The sequence below is a fragment of the Dermacentor andersoni genome, chromosome 1 (genome assembly GCF_023375885.2).
Source record: "Dermacentor andersoni chromosome 1, qqDerAnde1_hic_scaffold, whole genome shotgun sequence".
Lineage (NCBI taxonomy): Eukaryota > Metazoa > Arthropoda > Arachnida > Ixodida > Ixodidae > Dermacentor > Dermacentor andersoni.
In genome coordinates this window covers 87884943-87899379 of record NC_092814.1, presented here as the reverse complement: position 1 = coordinate 87899379, position 14437 = coordinate 87884943, and the positions used below count along the sequence as shown (strand labels likewise).

The window sequence follows — 14437 nt, the reverse complement described above, 5'->3', positions numbered from 1 at the left end:
TATTCTGCTTCGCTTCTGGTGCAAATTTACGGCAGCGGCGTAATTGTGAACACGATCACGCTGTTGTCGAAAATTTACACCAGCAGCTAAGCAGAATATAGTAATTGGCTCTGTGTTTGTGCGGTTCAGCTTTGCACCACCAGCTGGCGCCACCAATCTGGCCGTTCATGTTTATGCACCCGCTCATCTGGCAGACCGCCCGGAATTGGCGGCGAGGAGTTACGGAGTCGCCATCTATCGGAAGCGCCTCGCTGCCGTAGTATGAGGGATCACGTGGCGCGCTCCTCATAGGTTTTGCTGTCAGCGCTCACTGAAAACACCACGCGCGAGCTCTCCCGGACATTTCTGTACGTACTTTCGAAACGAGAGAAGTTTCTTAGTGTCTAAATAATAATCTTAGGCAAACTGAAAGCACAGCGACCGGCTGCGCGTCTTCGCAGCGACCGGCTGCGCGTCTGCATGCTTGTCCGCGCACTGTTTCGCTTTCTCCGCGCGCGCGTTTTCTCACCGTGCCATGAGCTTTAGGCCGCAGAATATGAGCATTTGACAATATACAAGCAACCACTGTTGCGTGGGCGCTATCAGAGCTGTTCATAAATAATTTCATTGTAGAGACTTCCACGCCTACGGGGACTGTAATGTGCCGTCGCGACGATCCAATCTTTTTTTCTTCTAAATTCTTTGACCTTTCAATATTATTTCTCGAGTTGCGTCGCATTGTATGTTTATCGCTGTTTTGAGCGTGCAATTTCCCGCTGCTCCTTTTGTAATCCAATGCATTAATTCATAACACAAACATGACCATATGCCATGCTTTCTTTAAATGTGCTTCTTACCGCTGCCTTTCCACTCCACTGAACTTCACAGTGTATAGCATCGACAAGTTCATAGACCAAACCGTCATGACACTAGTCGGGCAGCGGACTCGGGCGAGCGTCTCAGTGCGCGTTTTCAGAACATCGCAGACCGGGCGCCGTAGCAGAAATCTTCCTCGCGTCTGTGCTTGCTGCATACCCGAGTTGTAGCCAATGACTGTTTGCCGGTTTTATGTGTCGCGAGCAAAGCTTCACGCAGCTTCTTGTCCTGCGGCTACGTGTGAATAAGCCTGACACCGGCCTCCGTTACGTGCGTCTGGCCCTGCGGCACCGAGCAGTAGCCTTCCATGTTGCGCGCCTTCAAAGGCAGCCACTACCTATTGTAGTGCTTGAAGCGTTGTAAAGGAGACACTCGCAGCGGGAAAATTTCGCCACTAAATGAGGACCGCAGCGTACGAGGGAATTTAAACTCGTTTTCAGCTCGCTTCGGCGCGCCCGAAGCAGCCGACGCGGCCGCTATGTCCACGTGATCCCTCCTAGCACGTCACGCCGACGGTGGCGCCAGGTTTTCCAGTGGTGGAGCTCGAGGCCAATACCATACGCACCGTTCCGCCGGACTCCGCCTTCTACGTTGCGCCCTAACCCCCGCATTCGAGGCAACCAGGTCACAATCTGCGAAACTCAAGTAGACGCTGTTCCCACGGTAGTCCTCGAGGTTGGCCCCTTTCATCAATTAGGGGGCTTTCAGTGACGGTCAGTTTGCAGCGACCCTTCACGGTTTGTTACAACGTCTACAGAATCCCGTGGTCGTTGGTAGCCACCCTAGTCGTTGGTACCTTGAGGGGAACTTCTTTGTTGCCATCTCCTTCTGACGCTGCCATCTCCCGGCACTACACAGCCTTGTGGAGTTCAAGGAGGCGAGTGGGATAGCAGCATATCATTGAGTGCACCTGCCCCTGCTGTTCCCTGCCTCCTCTGCTGCCATGTGTGGATGAGCCCCCTGAACCGTCTCTCACCTATTTCCTTTTTACCTCCTAGCATAGTATACCTCCTAGCATAGGGGAGAGGGGGACTCTCCCCTATGGCGCTGTGCCGTGCTCCCTGATGGGCTGCAGAATTTAAGCGTCACTTTCCTTCTTCATAATCACCATATAACTTCTTTGTTGAACCGTGAACGGTCGGCGTCAGGTGTCAGGGCTGCGTCGACGTCTGGATGGGCGCTGGTGAAGGGGGGCGAGGGAGGATGCCTCGTGGGAAACACCTAAGCAATTCCATTTGCCGTGTGGAGACGCAACATCAGCGTTTGCAAGAAGTGACAAAATCTTGGTCGTGTTTTCTTTTAAAGCGAGGCTTTCTTATAGCCTCTTCCTTCGACTTTCCCACTGCTGCTGCTGCCGCTGTGGACTGCTGCGGCTGCTGCTGTCGCGCACACAGCGTCGGGGGGTGATTCAGAACGTGTATATAGATGACAGGGGTGAGTAAGACAGGAAAGGCGACGGGAGAAACTGGTTTTTACCCCACCGCGTCGAATGTCCACAATTCCCTCTGGAGCTCCCTGGCCGTCGCCACATTAGCCTCTTGACAGCTCTAATTATCCGTGACTCCCCTCAGAAGCATTGCAGAAACTGCAGCGCTTCCCTTTCTAATAGGGTGCGAGTCCAGAGGGGACGTAGATAGAACTGCAGGGAGCTGGGAGGAGAAAAGGCAGTTCGCATACAAGGGAGGGGTTGGGGGGTGGAGTGACATGAGAAGGTAAGCAAAAAAACTGCATAAGCTGAAGTTCAAGGTGCGTTTCTGCTATTTCTGAAAAATAAAGGCCATGCAAATATGTCAAGCGGATAAACTACGCAGGGCGTGCAGAAGCAGAGCCGAATTAATTAAAGCGCACCGCAAGGTGCAGGAGACACTACGGAAGCGATCGACCGTCACATCAACACTTCTGGGCCCGCTGCGTAAGCTTTGCAACTATGGCATTGCTAGAGCTCGTGGATTTGATCCTAATCGCGGCAGCCGCATATCGACGGGGGCGAAATAGAAAACGCATGCGCACTTAATTTGGGACACGTTAAAGAGCGTCACGGTGTCAAAAGTAATCCGGAGACCGCCACTACGGCTTGCCTCATAATCCGAGTGTGGTTTTGGCACGTACAGCTCCATAATCCAATTCAAGTTTAATACTTCTGCCACAATGCGCTGACCCATGTGAGGAAATGACAACGCTCAACCCTCTCAGAGGTTATAAAACGCCACAAGCAAACACCCCTCCCGGTGTTTTCTGTGTACTACGCAGATAAACAGCAGTGGTGCACGCATGGCAACGTTTAACATCAACTCACCACTCTCGTATTAGCCTAAACGTTGAAGAAATTAAGCTTTAGCCGTCAACATTGCCGCTAATTATCGTCAATCAAAGCTTCCAGCACGGTAAGCTTCGCTTACATCGATTTCCACAGTGCGTGGGATCTTCATATTTTTTCCGTATAAATATAAATATGACGCACACAATTACTGATCACGAGTCAAATGCAGAAATTGTGCACAGGATTATATATGTATCAGGAAAGAGTTTGTTTTCGTCAACTTTAATTTATCGCTGTTTTTTTGTTTATTGAAATGAAAACAAACGAAAGAGACGTAGAAACCTTGTAATAGTGACGGCTACTCCTTATCGCATAGCGGAAACAACAATATAAAAAGAAATATACGCAAGAAAATGAAAGGAAACCACGTCACTGGGCCAGAAATCCACAGCACACAGTCCTATACACCCATGAACATATCTATATAAAAGGCAAATGCAAGTCGCACCACAATGAGTTTGTAAACAAAGTCACAAACACACACACAAGCCGCCGTGATGTAGAATGCGGTGAGCATATAAACATATTATTATTATTATTATTATTTCTTTTGAACACATATACACAGTTAACAGGAAAGGGAAAGCGAGGAGCAGGCTGGCAACTGCCACAGGAAGGGGCACAACGCCTACCTACTCTTCTTAAGGGAGGTGACAGCAACACAGAAATGGAAGATAGGAAGGAGAGGAGGAAAAAGGAAAGAGGAAAGGAAGAGCAACAGGATAAATCTAAAGACTAAAGTAGAACTCTGCAGCCGGAATTAAAGTGACGCCGCGTCGAACAGCCTCCACAATTAACAACCACATCCATGGCTAGTTCGCTATGCGGCTAATAGTGTTCTCCACGACAGTCGTTATGAACGCAACTCGAAGCGAGCCGATCAGCCTCTTCATTTCCGGCGATTCCTACGTGTGAAGGTATCCATTGAGCAACGAGAGATACCCCACGTGATGTAATTTTGCTCGCAGAGTCAGTAATGCTGCGCACAAGTGGACAATCAAGCTCACTGCGTTGTAACCTGCTAAGGGCAGCACGGGAGTCTGTAAAGATGACAACCTTCGATGTAATTAACTCCTCTTGCACGTATTTCAGTGCAACATTAATCGCTGCTAGTTCCGCAGTTGTTGACGAAGTTGGATGAGGTATTTGAAAGATACGTCGTACTTGAGTTGAAGGGCAGTAAAAAGCTGCAGAGGCGCCTTGACCGTCGCTATGTACAGATGCATCTGTAAAAACTTGAAGATAACCTGGAAACTTTTCGAACAAGTGAGACTGAGCCAATTGGAATATTGCCGAAACAGCCATATCAGACTTTTTGTGCATGTCAGGAATGGTGAGGTAAATGTGGAATACGTGTTTCGTGATACCTTTTGGAGGCGGAGACGTATCTGAAGCAGAATGTTCAGAAATGGTAGTGATATCCCTAAATAATGCCGCCATTTTTCCAATGCGAGATAACGGGTGGTGAATCAGACGATAAAGGAGCGATTGACCATTCGATGCGCGGTGCAGACGCTCAATATGATACAGAGCTCTCTGATCTGCTTGCAGCCTCAGGGGTAACTGATGCGCTTCAGTAAGTAATGCAATAGATTGCGCCTCACGAGGTAATCCAAGCATTAGTCGAAGGGCAACGCGATGATCTCGCTCCAGTTGGGCCATCAAACTAGGTGGTATGTTCAAAATTGGTAATGCGTACAGCATGCCTGAGAGTACAGATGACTGGTACACCTGAAGAGCCGTTGTTTGGTCGCAACCAGCACCTCGAGCAGTCAAGGCGGCCACATACTTAAGGAGGGAGTGCGATTTGCGTCGTACATATTTAACGGTAGGACGCCAAGAGATGCGATCATCCACAATTAACCCAAAATAACTGTGTTGTCGCACCCAGTTTATAGGCGTTTCGTCAAGATACAGTCGGCTTATTGTTCGACGAGCGCGTTGTTTAGGGTGATATGCTATTGCAGCCGACTTAGCAGGTGATATGAGCAGGCCAACTTCACCCAAGTACTCCGAGGTAGCGTTGAGAGCTCTTTGCAAGCTTGCACGAAGCCGTGGACCAAGGTGCGAAGTGCCGCTTATCCACAGAGCAATGTCATCTGCGTAGACAGCTATGCTCACAGGGAGGTCAGTGTCTCGAGGCGAACGACTTGGAAGCGCGGCGAGTACCGCATTAAACAAAAGCGGCGATAATACGCTGCCCTGTGGAACACCGCACTTCACATTTCGGTATTCACTAGTTACTCCTCCGACACGCACTTTCATCCGGCGCTCCGATCGAAAATTATGCACAAATTGGAGCAGACGACCCGAAATTCCCGCGGTTGCAAGAGCGAAAATAATCGCCTTATGCGGAACTGAATCGAAAGCTTGCTGTATGTCTAGGAAGAGCATGTAGGCGGAATGCTTGTTTTCTTTAGCAAATTCGAGTGCTGAGACAAGGTCTGATATGCTGTCCAGAGCCGAACGGCGGCGACGAAAGCCACTCATGACATCAGGTATCAGCCAACGACGATGTGCAACTTGTCAATCTTCTAAAGATGCTTGTCAACGTCATCAGATCTCTAATCGCCGGTCGCCAGACACCAGCAGTGTCAGCAGCAGAGCAACTTTTGGAGGCACTCGTTCCTGTCCTCGACGGCCTTCGCTAGACGTTTTACCGGAAACAATTCTAACAGTTGTCAGCAGCCTCGCCCATTTGTGCTGCAATGGAATGTCAGGTCGATGCGACCGCGGCACGCTGATCTAGTCCTTCGACTAATCGCTATGAAGATTCCATCAGACGTTATAGCGCTTCAGGAAACTAACGTAAGGAAAGATGAATATCGATTGCCAGGCTTCGTGGGTGTTCACAGTAACACTCGATGCGCGGAACCAGCTTGTGGCTCTTTCCAGTGTGTGGAGGCGGCGCATACGCGCAATGCTTCAAAAGCAGCAGTGTACGTTCGTGCTGACTTGGACTTCGCGGTTATTGACACAGACGGCATCTGTGACGATGAGTTTAAGTGTGTAGCTGTTACTGTGAGCCTCAGAAGTGTGTGCACGACGGTGGCAAGCATATACAACAGGCCTACACGTTCTTCCGATACCTCGCTACTTGAGTGCTTAGTGTCTCGGTGTGGTGCATCGTTTGTGTTATGCGGAGACTTTAATGCCCACCATCCACGATGGTGTAGCCGTCCCCAAGACAATCGTGGGGCAGAGATTAACGAGTTCATTATCAAGAACGATCTCCAAATACTGAATGACGGTTCACCTACATTTATAGGTAGAGGAAAGGAGCATTCCACTATAGACCTTGCGATAACAACGAGAGATGTGTGCTTAGCCTGGTCATGTGAACCCGACCCGTGGGGCTCAGATCACACTACCTATTTGGTTAACACCAACACATACTGCGGGTCGCCAGGATGTCGTTTATACAGTTACTAACTAGGACAAGTTCCAACAGCTGATCTCAGAGGCACCATCTCAAGACAGCCTATTTAAACTTATGAGTAAGTGCTTACAAAAAGCTACAGTACAACAACAATGGAAGATCGGCAAACCAAATCCCGATCTAAAGCTTTTGCGGCTCCGCGCATGTCGACGGCGCCCTTATAGACGGGCACAGCGCTCTAAACGACGCACCGACTGGACTATATACAATCGCATTGATGCAGCCATACGGCGGCATACAAAACAGCTTCGTCGCAAGAGCTGGGAAGCTTTGTGTAGTTCGTTGCATACTGGAAGTGGTTTTGGAAATGTATGGCGCATACTGAAGGCTCTCCGCACTCCTGAAATCTGCAAGAATCCTACGGCTACATTGAGCATAGCGACTGGCCTGTCACCAAAAGTAATAGCAGAGGCATTTACAGACATTTTCGTCTCTCCTGCATCCAGTGACACCACAATCAGCGACCTTCCTTCTTTGACAAGTCACAGCACCGTAACCGCTTCCTACGGTCCAGCCTGCCAGATGGACGAGGCAGATTTCACTCTTGAGGAGCTGCGACACGCGCTGAGCCTCTCCATACGCCGCACTGCTCCAGGCGCAGATGGTGTGACGTACCAAGCATTGCGGAACGTTGATAAGAGTTTCCATGACCGTATATTGGGCGAGTATAATGAAGTATGGAGATCCGGTGTAATCCCTGCTGAGTGGAAATCGTCCGTGGTAATACCAATTTTAAAGCCCGGGCGTTCTGCAAGGCACCTCAAGTCCTACCGACCAATATCCCTAACTTCAAACATCAAGTTAATGGAGCGAATGACCTTGTTTCGCTTAGATGTCAGGCTAGAGGAGCTGAACATATGAGGAATTAGAGTTAAAATAATGCACGCACAGAATACTAACGTGTATATATAATAACCTGGCGTTAACATTCACAAGCAATGCTCGATACGTCAACAAAACAAAAGGCATTAAAAAAGCGAGCGATTGTCGAAAATTTTCATTTCTCAGTGCATGGTATATAGGCGGCCAAAAAGCATCAAAAGTTACGTCATACACTCGAACAAACAGAAAGAACGACTCGCAACGGATGTCGTCCTTGCGGGAAAAAACAGATGCAAGGTATGCCAATGCATCCTGTAGGGGTTGAAGGACGGACTTCGGGATGAAAAACAAAACTTGGGGGAATTTATTTTACATTATATACAGAGAGGTGAGAGACAAGTAACAGTTGTACAGTCATTACGGGCCGGCAGCAACTCGGACGCTGCGGCCCGCGGCAAGAAGTTCGAGAGAGATGAATCAGGGAATCCTCTGGTCTCTCTGGAATGCTTCTTTTAAACCCTTCGAGGACTGGAAGTCGCGTCAAGTTCGGCCAATGGGAGAGTCCGCTCCGATGACGCCACCTTCGGCCAATGGTAGGCACCCGTGCGGTGAGGTCACACCCGGCGGCTCCTCGCGGTCTTGCATTGCTGTGGTGCAATGCTCTCTTCAAAGGCGGCGAAGGGGAGGATGATTGGGCTCCATTGTCCGAGGGCCCACCTGCTCCCGGTGGTACGGCCCCGCTGTGGTGGAAATGCCTTCTTCAAAGGCGACCGGTGCGACGCTGCCAGGCCTTCCCGGTACATCACAGCCGTCTTGTTTCGGGACCCGCTTTCCTTGCAACGATGCCGGGCGATCCCTTCGTTTCCTGGAAAACTCAAGCATTGAATAGCTACCGCGTTGTACGAACTTGTTGGCACGTGAACTTGTTGGCTCGAGCGATCCTCTGGAATGTGTCATCCGTGTTTCTGCATCCCTTACTTAGAAGTGGCGCGATTCGAAGTGGTCTGGGGAATTTGAAGTAGGCTCAGGAAACAGCTCCATATCTAACAATCCAGAGAACTTGATTCGGTTACAGAGAGCACGAAGTCCAAGTTCAAGTTCCCAATTAAAGGTGAACCCGACTGTGATTCATCGAATGTCGAGTATCTTTTGGAATTCGAAGCATGTAAGCTCCAATACGTAGGACAGACAGACACCACCTTTAGAATTCGGTTCAACAATTATCGTTCACATGCGCAGTCACTCCCCGGCCTCTTCCTTTCTAAACATATTACATCAAAAGGTCACAGCTTTGACAGTATCAAAGTTACTTTACTGGAAAGCAATTTTCGCACTACCAGAGAACGCGAACAACGCGAATCTGATTATATCTACAAATTTAGCACAATAAAAAATGAAATAAATGAACACCTTGGTATCTTCTACCATTAAGATCCTTAGATGGCAAATACATCTCTATGTAAATACTTCCCGTCCCCTTACTCTCCTTTTCGATAAAGATCCTGTTCCACGAATATGTTTTTTGCTATGACCAGCTACCCCACCTGCCAACTTTCGCGCAGCTTTTGCGACGTATATGGTGACTTACTGCATACCTAGTTCTTTCGATGTTGTTAATGTTTTTATTTCGTATATCGTATTATTTTATTTAGACTATTTTTCTTCTTTTCCTCTTTATTTATTTATTCATTTATTTTCTTAGTACAGGTGAGTTGGATGAACCAGTTCTTGCAATCTGCTCGCGCGCGTGCATTGAACAACGATTTCCCTTACGTCACCCCCTCCCTTCACAATAATTTCTTCTGGCTACCGGAACGATTGTGGAAACTAACAAACAAGTAGCGCGCCGCGGCCTCAACTGGAGCCGGATTAGGGTCGCCACACCTTCCTCACGGGCCCCGCGTGAAACCGCTTCTTGTTACTAAAACAGACCCTACATGTCGTTTTCTATCTTGAAAAAATGTCGGCCTCAGGCCGATATTCGACACAATAAACAGTTGTTCTTTAATTGAGGATCAACTTTTAAATGTAATATATATATAGGTAACCCCCCGGCCAAAATGTCGCAAATAAGTTTGTTATTAAAGTGGAGTTCTTGAGATTATATATATATATATATATATATATATATATATATATATATATATATATATATATATATATATATATATATATATATATTACATATATATTATATATATTATATATATATACACATACATATGTACACACACACGTGCACCACCACATCCATGTATATATATATATATATAAACGAAACGAAAGGAGGATAACCGAGGGGCCCGATTTTCGTTAATCATATCATAAGAAGCCAACAAACAAGGACACCAAGGACAACACAGGGGAAATTGCTTGAACTTACTAATGTGATGGGAAGCTGGCGCCGCGGTAGCTTAATTGATAGAGCATCACACGCGTAATGCGAAGGCGTGGGATCGTTCTCCACCTGCGGCAAGTTGTTTTTTCATCCACTTTCAATTCCATTAATTTATGATTTCGTGATTTAAATTAGTAAGCAGAAGTAATTTCCCCTGCGTTGTCCTTAGTGTCTTTGTTAGTTGGCTTCTTAAGATTATATATATATATATATATATATATATATATATATATATAGACATGGATGTGGTGGTGCACGTGTGTGTGTACATATGTATGTGTATATATAGGCACCCTGCAATGAAGTTTGCCTGTACATGTCGCGCCACCTAGCAACGGCGGTGAGCACCCGCAAGCACAGGCTCTTTATTCTATGAGCAGGCCCTCACTGTGTTTCACCATTGTCTGTGGTGCGCTCGGGCACGCCTGAAAGCCTGCTTTTCCAATTTTTCAATGGATTCACCGTGGCCTCTTTGCAGCCGCTCCGTAACAAGTGCGAAGAAAAAGAATAAGCGCAGATACTGCTGCGTTGAGGATTCTCACAACCGCGAAGGGGATGTCGGCATCAAATTGTACCGCTTCCCTTTAAAACCGTGGGAAGCGACCGGCGGCTGAAGTGGATCGTCGTGGTTTGTGTCGCTCTTGCGAATTTGTGTTCAACGAAGACGGAAATGCAAAAGGAGACAAAAAAAAAAGAAGAAGAGCCAGCAGCGGCATCCGTAAAAGCGCACAATATAGCGACAACTGCGTAAAAACGCGTGAACTGATTCCCGCTGTTGAAAATTGGTTTAGATAGCTGTTTAGCTCGTCTAGCTCCATAACAAAGGTCCACTGGTTGCGTAAAATCTAATCTAGCTTCGTAAGCGCTCCGTGTTGGAGCTTTGTACGCACTGCGCTTTTTGTTGTGCATTAATAAGCAAACGTGCAGTTTTTTTCTGCGTCAAGTTAAGACGTGGCTGCTGGACTGGGGCTCATTCATATCGATGTTGTCATGCACTTAGAACAACAAAACTAAGGTAGGAGTACACCGCAGTACACGTAGAGTATTCGCAAATTAGCATTTCTACCGGCAACGCTAGCGCACATTTGTTCAGTCTTCACGTCGTTTAGTCTCAGCTGATTGCTCTTTATTAGGATTCAGCGGTGATGACCTCTCACATTCGAGCCCGAACGACAATACCAGAATATGCTCGAGGCACTTTGTCAACGGAGAAAAAAGCACCAAAACCTGGTGCAAGGCATGCTCCATGTAATGAAGCTCCAAAGACAGTTGAAAAACGTCCACGGCCGTTTTTGCCCACTTAAGTGGCATAAAATAATGATTTGTTAACTTACTTTCAGTTCGACGTCGTAAGCATGCTTGTTTTGTTGTGACAAACACTTCGTGACCTGCGCTGATTGCTTAGTGGCTGTGGTGTTGGGCTGCTAAGCATGCGGTCGCGGGATCAAATCTCGGCCACTGCAGCCGCATCTCGATGGGGGCGAGAACGTCCGCGTACTTAGATTTGGTACTTAGAGTTACCGCGGACTCCATCGCGGATGTGGTCTCCACGCTGGAAGAGGCCAAGGCCTGCGGTGACGCCGTGCTCCTGGTGCTTATCGATATCAAGGGGGCCTTCGATGGCCTGCCCCACCCAGTCGTTCAGCAGGCCCTGGACCTACTTGGCATCAACGGGAATCTGCGGCGGTTCATCTCGTCGTTCCTGGAGGAACGCACCCTCAGGGTACGAGTGGGCCGATCGAGGAGCTCCCCTCGGCCGGTGGCAGCGGGCGTCCCACAAGGGTCAGTGGTGAGCCCCTTCCTGTTCAACCTGGCCCTGGCCCGGCTTCCTGCTGCCCTGCCGATCGACACCGACTATCCGGTGAGCGCCTCCATCTACGCGGACGACATCGCCCTGTGGGTGCGAAGCCCACCACACAACCACCGCAGCGCACGCTCGGCCCTGCAAAGAGCTCTCTGAGCAGCATTGGCGTCCAGCTACCCTGGAGCACTGCGGTGACGTACCTGGGGCTGCGCATTGATCACCGACTGTCCTGGCTGCCTGCTGTCAAGATCCTGCATGTGCAGGTCCTCCGGGTCCGCAAGGCAGTCTCCCAGCTTCTTGCCCGAGGACAGGGCTGTACCACTGGGTGGGCACTGCGGCTGTACGATGCAGCAGCTACCTCACGCCTGCGGTACGCCCTCCCACTCGTGGCACTACCACCCGCCCGTCTCAAGAAGCTGGAGCTGCAGCATCGGGCCGCGATTAGGCTCTGCCTGGGCGCTCCCCGCAGCTCCCAAGTCGCTGCAACCTTGGCCGAGGCGGGAGCATGGCCCCTGTCACTCCTCCTCCTGCAGCAGGGGCTACGCCATGTTGACCGCCTCCACCATGGACCAGACGGCAGTGCCCTGCTCTCCCGACTGCGCTCGCGGCCCCATTCACAGATGGGCAGACTCTGTGGGCTGTACGAGGAGGTGATCGGGAGGCCTCCAGCGAACAACGCACAGCTGCCTCCTCCCCAGAGACCACCCATACCCATCACCACAGAGCTGCCCGGCGTTTCCAAACGGCGCTCCCCGACTTGTGCCCTTCAACAGACGGCTGCCTCCCTCCTGCATGAGGACCACGGAGGAAACCTGCAGATCTACGTTGACGGCTCGGTGATGCCAGACACAGGCTCGTCGACTGCGGCCTGCGTGGTGCCCGCTTTGCGGAAGAGCAAGCAGTGTCGCCTCCCCGACCATGCGACGTCAACAGCGGCAGAGGTAGCAGGCCTTCACCTGGCTGTGGACTTACTCGCAGAGGAGCTGCCGGTGACCCCAGTGACCATCTACTGCGACTCCAAGGCGGCACTTCTCAGCCTGCAGAGGCCAGAAAGGGCCAGCCTCGGGGTTGCCCTGCTCTCGACAAGGCTGATGGCGCTCCAGGAGGCGGGCTGCTCAGTGTCCCTGCACTGGCTTCCAGCCCACGTAGGGATACCGGGCAACGAGGAAGCAGATGCACTGGCAAAGCGTGCCCACCACTGCGTGGTCCCGCCCAGCCTGGCTGTGACAGCCAATGATTTCACAAGCCACAGGCTTCGGCGCCATCTGCTGGCCTGCCATCCGGACAAGCGGACGTCCTTGGGCCGCCCTCCGCGACCACTTCCACAGCGCGGCCTCGCACGCAGGGAGACCTCCCTCCTTCTGCGACTGTGGATTGGCTGCTGTTGGACGGGTGCTCGCCGCCACCGTCATGGCCTCATCGCCTCTCCAACCTGTGCCTCCTGTGGGGAGCCCGAGACCCTGGAGCACCTCCTACTGGCCTGCCCTGCTTACCTACAGCAGCGTGACCGTCTCCTGCAGGAGTTCCGATGCCTGGGGCTTCCTTCTGCACGGCAGGAAGACATCCTCTTCCCTGGTCGTAGCGAGCTACCAGCCCTCCTAAGTGTCGTCGAGTACCTCGACTCGTCGGGGCTCTCGGCGAGACTCTAGGATTTTCTGCAAAGACGGATAGCCTCACGGCTATCCAAACCTCTTCAGGCTACTCGACCTGCCCCAATCATCTGGCTCCTGCTGGATCACCACCCCCTGGCCTTTCACCCGATCACCACTCCTACCGGACCCAATGGGCCCTTCCTGCCGGACTGCTCAGCCGCTGCCCATGGCGTCACTTTAACCCTCTACTCTCCTATCTCCTTTGCTCCCACTCTCCCCCCCCCCCCCACCCCTGTTGACGCTGAGCCGTGCTCCCGCAAGGGCTGCAGAAAACAGCGTCAACCTTTCCTTCTCCCTTCAAGAACCACTTCTCTAAAGTTAGGTCCACGTTAAAGAACCCCAGGTGGTCCAGATTATTCCGGAGTCCCCCACTACGGCGTGCCTCATAATCAGATCGTGGTTCTGGCACCCATAATTTGATTTAAGCACTTCGCTGCGATGTCCGTGCTGTCTACTTTGACACGATAAACATAGTTGTAGTCGTAAATTTGACGTCGTTTCTCAAGCGTCGGTGGCCTGAAATGGGCCTCGATGTCTTCGATTGGCTTAGAACCGCAATTTAGAACGACCGACAAGTTTAAACGAGCGTCGAAAAAGCGTACCTCCCTAGCAGTGGCCGCCTCGGTGTTTCGCGGAACTGACACGGTGGCGCTGACGGCTGAGCCGATCGCTGCGCCGCTTGACCATTGAAGGTAACCCATCTCCTGAGGCCAACGACAATATTGCTACACACGTGCCTGTCGTACCTGTGTTACAATGCATAATTTTTAAATATCATCAGTGACATGTAATGAGCTCATTACTCTCCAAGGTAGACATTATTTGCACACACACACACACACTAAATGAAAGCGAATGTTGAACTATTTGCTAATTAACTTTTAAACTAATTACTAGAAGCCTTATATAGCAATTTACGATATGTAGCCGGTAACATTTAATGGTATAACCACTTGAAACGAACGAATTCTGAGAATGACAACAGTTTCGAGACGTGCGTTCCCAAAATATGCGACGAAATGCATTAGTGTTCTAGTAACTTTCGAGTTTCAATGCATAAACAGGCATTTTGTCAAAAAAGGCAGTGGAACAACAGTGCATCTTTAAGACAAGTTTGACTGCGCTGAACTCAAAACTGGTACTAGTT

General features: G+C 50.0%; 2 protein-coding genes across 2 annotated transcripts in view; one reads left to right on the top strand and one right to left on the bottom strand.

Moving 5' to 3' along the window:
* Positions 1 to 13471, top strand: part of LOC126543256 (uncharacterized) — a 47146-nt gene extending 33675 nt beyond the window's left edge. The window contains exons 2-4 of the mRNA XM_055077896.1: positions 11350 to 11695; positions 11764 to 13250; positions 13336 to 13471. Coding sequence (XP_054933871.1) covers positions 11350 to 11695; positions 11764 to 13250; positions 13336 to 13471 — 1969 coding nt within the window. The remainder of the gene's footprint in view (positions 1 to 11349; positions 11696 to 11763; positions 13251 to 13335) is intronic.
* The window catches only part of LOC126544090 (oxidative stress-induced growth inhibitor 2-like), a 215669-nt gene that overhangs the window by 145556 nt on the left and 55676 nt on the right, over positions 1 to 14437 (bottom strand). The window lies entirely within an intron of this gene.